The sequence below is a fragment of the Cebus imitator genome, unplaced genomic scaffold (genome assembly GCF_001604975.1).
Source record: "Cebus imitator isolate Cc_AM_T3 unplaced genomic scaffold, Cebus_imitator-1.0 Scaffold58, whole genome shotgun sequence".
Lineage (NCBI taxonomy): Eukaryota > Metazoa > Chordata > Mammalia > Primates > Cebidae > Cebus > Cebus imitator.
Window position 1 is genome coordinate 982,005 of NW_016107373.1, and position 6,257 is coordinate 988,261.

Consider the following 6,257-nt stretch of genomic DNA (forward strand, 5'->3'; position numbering starts at 1 on the left):
AAAAAAAAAAAAAAAAAAAAGATGCATTAAGAACTATTAAAGCTTTGTAATTTAATATCCAAATATAGTCCAAAGAAATGTGTTCTTATCTTAAAGATGATTGTCATCATTGCATATATTATTTAAATATAGCACAGTTCTTGAATTATTAAAAGTACTCATTTTATATTAGAAAGTTAGTGTGAAAGCTAATTCAGTGCTTGAGACCAATGAAATCAGTAAGCCTACGATCATAAATAACAATCTTCATTTGAAGTGTGTAACTAGTCTTTGTTTCTTTTGGCAGCTTCTGGGCTGGCTGGCTGAGAAACTACCTACTCTTCGTTCCACCCCTACAGACCTTATCCTTTGTGTTCCTCATCTCTACTCCTGCCTAGAAGATCGAAATGGAGATGTGCGAAAGAAGGCCCAAGATGCCTTACCATTCTTCATGATGCATTTAGGATATGAAAAAATGGCCAAGGCTACTGGGAAACTAAAGGTACTACTTCTTGTTGCTGCAACTGCTGTTAAAGCTATTAAAAAAATATTGAACATGGGTTCGGCACAGTGGGTCACGCCTGTAATCCTAGCACTTTGGGAGGCCAAGGCAGGTGGATCACCTGAGGTCAGGAGTTCAAGACCAGTCTGGCCAATATGGTGAAACGCTGTCTCTACTGAAAATACAAAAAAATTAGCTGGGCGTGGTGGTGCATGCCTGTAATCCCAGCTACTTGGGAGGCTAAAGCAGGCAAATCACATGAACCCAGGAGGCAGAAGTTTCCAAGAGCCGAGATTGTGCCACTGCACTCCAGCCTGAGCAATGAATGCGAAACTCTGTCTCAAAAAAAATATATGTATATATTGGATATGAATTTATATGAGCAAAAAACCATATTACCTCCTGTGAATCTCAATTTGAAATCACAACAAGCAAAAATAAAATATTTAACAGTGCAGAAGTAAAAATCTGCTGACTTCACAGGGGTGAAAACTGTGACCTTCTAGAATGATACCTACTTTAGTGTGACTTCATAATGTGTGTGACTTCTCTGACACCATGCACTGCCTCCCTTACTGCACTGGTATTTCAAAACTAGGAGCTCTGTCATTTGTTTGACAGAGGATTTGTTTGTAAGCTTAGTATGACTTTATCATTTATGTGACCTCTCACTTTTTAATGTTATTTTGTCTCTCTAGCCAACTTCTAAAGATCAGGTATTGGCCATGCTAGAGAAAGCCAAAGCTAACATGCCAGCCAAGCCTGCTGCACCCACTAAAGCAACTTCTAAACCAATGGGAGGGTCTGCTCCAGCCAAATTCCAGCCTGCATCAGGTAACTCTATCTTGAGAGGGCTAAAGGGGAAGGAAATAGCCCTAGGGAACTCTAAAATGTTCATCTTTTTTAAAATCACATTTCCTTACAGCCTACATCCCAAGCTTTCCTTTCTTCTCTCCTTACTTTCCTTTCACAAACACTTGTCAAGTAGTCAGGTATCTATTTTTGCCAGGAACTGTGCTAAGAGTACAGAGATTATTAGTTTCCAATTCTAAAAAGTTTTTTTTGTTTTTGTTTTGTTTTTAGAGATGGGGTCTTGCTCTGTCACCCAGGAGGGAGTATAGTGGTGTGATCATAGCTCACTGCAACCTCAAACTCCTGGGCTTAAGTGTTCCTTCTGCCTCCCAAGTTGCTGGGACTGTAGGCATGCGCCGTCACTACCGGCTGCATTTTTCACTTTTTGTAGAGATGAGGCTTTGTTGTGTTGCCCAGGGTGGTCTCAAACTCCTGGCCTCAAGCAATCCTCCCATCTTAGTCTCCTAAAGTGCTGGACTTACAGACTTGAACCATCACACCCCAAAAGAAGTTTTAGAATAGGACATTAAAATAGTCCTTTCTGAAGTGTTATATCCTTATATTTAAGGTTTCCACAATTATTTTTGCTCTTGGAGACTATAATTAGAAGAGGAATTGGGAGAATCTAGCTTACTCCACTTTATTAACCTTCTTTAAGGGAAAATTCTTGATTTCTTCATCCTGTTACTAAAATTCCATAATAGGCTGGGCATGGCGGCTCATGCCTGTAATCCCAGCACTTTCGGAGGCCAAGGCCTGCAGATCACCTGAGTGAGACAAGTCAGGCCAACATAATGAAACCCTGTTTCTAATAAAAATACAAAAATTAGCCAGGCATGGTGGCACATGCCTGTAATCCCAGCTATTCGGGAGGCTGAGGCAGGAGAATCACTTGAATCCAAGAGGCAGAGGTTGCAGTGAGCCAAGATCATACCATTGCACTCCAGCCTGGGGGACAGGGTAAGACTCTATCTCAAAAAATAAAAATATAAATAAATAAAATTGCATAATATATAACCTGTGACTAATTCATTTTTGGACTTACTGCTTAAACAAAACAATATTCTTCCATTTAATGGAATAGAAATTGTTGATGCTATAAAGTTAGAAATTTTACATATATACAGCCTGAGAAACATGGCAATACCCTATCTCTACAAAAATGACAAAAATTAGCTGGGCTTGATGGCGCACACCTGTGGTCCCAACTACCCAGGAGGCTGAGGTTGAGGTGGGAGGATCGCTTCAGCCCAGGAGATTGAGGCTTCAGTGAGCTATGAGTGCACCACTGCACTCCAGCCTGGGTGGCAAAGCAAGACCCAGTCTCAAAAAAAAAAAAAAAAAAAATTTACATGTATAAAACTGTTGGTATCAAAGTACATAATCAGTTTTAACTTTTATTGGAATCTTACTATATAGCAGATCCTGAATATCAAAGATATCTTTACCCTTAAGAAGGGATCAGTCTTGGCTAGGCATGGTGGCTCACGCCTATAATTCCACCACTTGGAGAGGCCAAGTAGGTCAAAACCAGTCTGGGCAACACAGTGAGACTCTGTCTCTACAAAACAAAATTGTTTTAATTACTTGGGTGTGGTGATACATGCCTGTAGTCCCAGCTATTCAGAAGGCTGAGGTAGCCAGGGAGGTTGAGGCTGCAGTAAGCCCTGAATGTGCTGTTGCACTCTAGCCTGCACGACAGAGTAAGACCCTGTCTCTAAACACACAAATGAAACTACAGTTTAAATGTTGGTAAATGAGATACAGATTTTCTGAATTAATTTCTCTCTTATGCTTAAAGAGAGATTCGGGGAGAAAAATTAGGGAAAAAAATCTAAGCCAGCCACACTGGCTCACACCTGTAATCCCAGCAGTTTGGGAAGCTGAGGTGGGTGGATTGCTTGAGCCCAGGAGTTTGAGACCAGCCTGGGCAACTTGGTGAAACCCTGTCTCCACAAAAAAATACAAAGAAAATTAGCTGGGCATGGTGACATGGGCCTATAGTCCCAGCTACTGGGGAGGCTGAGGTGGGAAAATTCATTGAGCCCAGGAGGTCAGTGCTGCAGTGAGCGAAGCCACCACTGTACTCCAGCCTGTGAGATAGACCAAAACCCTGTCGCATAAAAACAAACAAAAACAAACAAACAAACCTGGCCGGGCACGGTGGCCGAGGTGGATGGATCACGAGGTCAGGAGTTCGAGACCAGCCTGACCAATATGGTGAAACCCTATCTCTACTAAAAATACAAAGTTAGCTGGGCGTGGTGGCACATGCGTGTAATCCCAGCTACTTGGGAGGCTGAGGCAGGAGAATTGCTTGAACTCAGGAGGCGGGGGTTGCAGTGAACCCAGATTGTGCCATCAGACTCCAGCCTTGTCAACAAAAGCGAAACTCCGTCTAAAAATGAAAGATAAACCTAACTGAAACATCTTAAAAATTGATACATTTAAGACTGCAGGCTTCCTTGTCATCATTATATATGTAACCTGTCCAAAATAAAATGATATTATTTAAAGTTTATAGTATGTGCTTTTTTTTCCTCAAAGCACCTGCTGAAGATTCTGTTTCCAGCAGTGCAGAACCCAAGCCTGATCCAAAAAAGGCCAAAGCTGCAGGATTATCCTCTAAAGCAAAGGTATGCCAACTCTCTATACTTCAATGTAGACTTCCTTTTAAATATATTTTGTACACTGAGTCATTCTATTAGGAAGGATCATATTATATGTAAAAGAATACCAGTACTGTTGATACTAACAAATTATTTATACAAATTTCTGTGGCTCATTTTTAATAAGGTCCTAAAATAGAGACATCCTACTCTCAAGAGGTGCTGTCATTGTTCCTTTCATGTAGATTTTTAGGGAAAGATTTGCTTTATTGAAAGGAGAAAGGGCCGGGTGTGGTGACTCACGCCTGTAATCTCAGCACTTTGGGAGGCCGAGGCAGGTGGATCACCTAAGGTCAGGAGTTCTAGACCAGCCTGGACAACATGGCGAAATCTTGTCTCTACTAAAAATACAAAAATTAGCTAGGTGTGGCATGCACCTGTAATCCCAGCTACTCAGGAAGTTGAGGCAGGAGAATCCCTTGAACCTGGGAGGCATGAGCCAAGATCTTGCCATTGTACTCCAGCCTGGGCAACAGAGCGAGACTCAGAAAAAAAATAAAAGGAGAAAGCATTTGTAGCTCTGGCATAATAAACACTTCAGGCTGATTTGGATTTAAGAAAAGGAAGTTAAATCAACTTCCTTCAAATTTGGCACTATTGTCATCATACTAGAAGACGTTTCAGTTAGTTTGCAGGGAAATACCTGTTGTCCCAATAGGATTTATTATGATGCATCACCAATTCTTTCAATATTCATGTAGAGTTGGACAATTTAAAGCAGTATGTTCAAATGGTCAACTTTATCCCTGAGTGATTTTTTCATTTAATAAAGTTTTTGAATAACAGAAAATTGTCATTATCTCTATCAAGATTCAGATTAATAAACATATTCAGAGTATTATTTAATACTTACAAAGGAAAACTGCAAAAACTGTGCAATGAGGCCGGGCGCGGTGGCTCAAGCCTGTAATCCCAGCACTTTGGGAGGCCGAGGCGGGTGGATCACGAGGTCAAGAGATCGAGACCATCCTGGTCAACACGGTGAAACCCTGTCTCTACTAAAACTACAAAAAATTAGCTGGGCATGGTGGCGCGTGCCTGTAATCCCAGCTACTTAGGAGGCTGAGGCAGGAGAATTGCCTGAACCCAGGAGGCGGAGGTTGCGGTGAGCCGAGATCGCGCCATTGCACTCCAGCCTGGGTAACAAGAGCGAAACTCCGTCCCAAAAAAAAAAAAAAAAAAACTGTGCAATGGGTGGTAAATCTAACAGTAAATCTAAATAGAGAAGTATTTAATTTACTTCCTGGAATTGATGAAAAAATAGAGTGATAACTTTTTTTAGGCGGTACATGTACTATTACACCCCCATTTTGGAGTACACACTCTAGGGCCATTCTTCTAAATATTAGAATTATCCATTTTTCTTCCCTATGCTTGGCCCTTTAACTCCTCAGTGAGTTAATTTAAATGGGTAATTATCTTCAACTACCCAATGACGTTGTTCTTTTCCTGTCTGCCTGTCCTCACCCCAGATTTAACAAGTGCTTATTTTAGTTTTGATCACGAGTGCTTTGAAGTATTTTTTGACTCCGTTCTTAATGCCACAATTTTTTTTCCAGTCTTTTTAAACTTACAAAGCAGTTTCATATAAATGATCTCATATTTGTTTGGTCTGAATGATTTTAGTGTTTATACTAGAAAGGAATTCTGGCCAACTAGAAATAGTGGCCATGCTACATTTGTTATAATAATGATTCCAATAATGAAATTTGAATTTTACCTTAAACATATATACTATTTACCATTTTCTATCTAATATGAAGATTGTAAATTTTGGATTATTTTTAAAATCATGTGACTTAAGTTTTTAAAGCATTTCTTATAACTTTATCTAGAAGGAAGTTCAAAAGGCCTTCAGTTATACTGTGATGATAGAGATACATTTAAATATCAATGGAGAGAAACAGAAAAGCTTTCAAACTAAGTGATATGAAATGTGTAAATGCCATTCGAGGTGTCATTAATGGCTGAGGCAGGTGGATCACTTGAGGTCAGGAGCTCGAGACCAGCCTGGACAACATGGTGAAACCCCATCTCTACTAAAAATACAAAAATTAGCCAGGAATGGTGGTGGGTGCCTGTGGTCACACCTACTCAGGAGGCTGAGTCAGGAGAATCACTTGAACCCAGGAGTCAGAAACTGCAGTGAGCTGAGACTGTGCCACTGCACTCCAGCCTGAGCAAAAAAAAAAAAAAAAAAAAAAAAAAAAAAAAAAAAAAAAAAAAAAAAAAAAAAAAAAAAAAAATTTACATGT

General features: G+C 40.1%; 1 protein-coding gene across 3 annotated transcripts in view; it reads left to right on the forward strand.

Annotated features, from left to right (window-relative positions):
- Positions 1-6,257, forward strand: part of CKAP5 (cytoskeleton associated protein 5) — a 112,746-nt gene that overhangs the window by 85,178 nt on the left and 21,311 nt on the right. For all 3 annotated transcript variants that reach the window (XM_017529280.2, XM_037738843.1, XM_017529281.2), the window contains exons 25-27: positions 287-481; positions 1,180-1,315; positions 3,881-3,969. In XM_017529280.2, the coding sequence (XP_017384769.1) occupies positions 287-481; positions 1,180-1,315; positions 3,881-3,969 (420 nt within the window). The remainder of the gene's footprint in view (positions 1-286; positions 482-1,179; positions 1,316-3,880; positions 3,970-6,257) is intronic.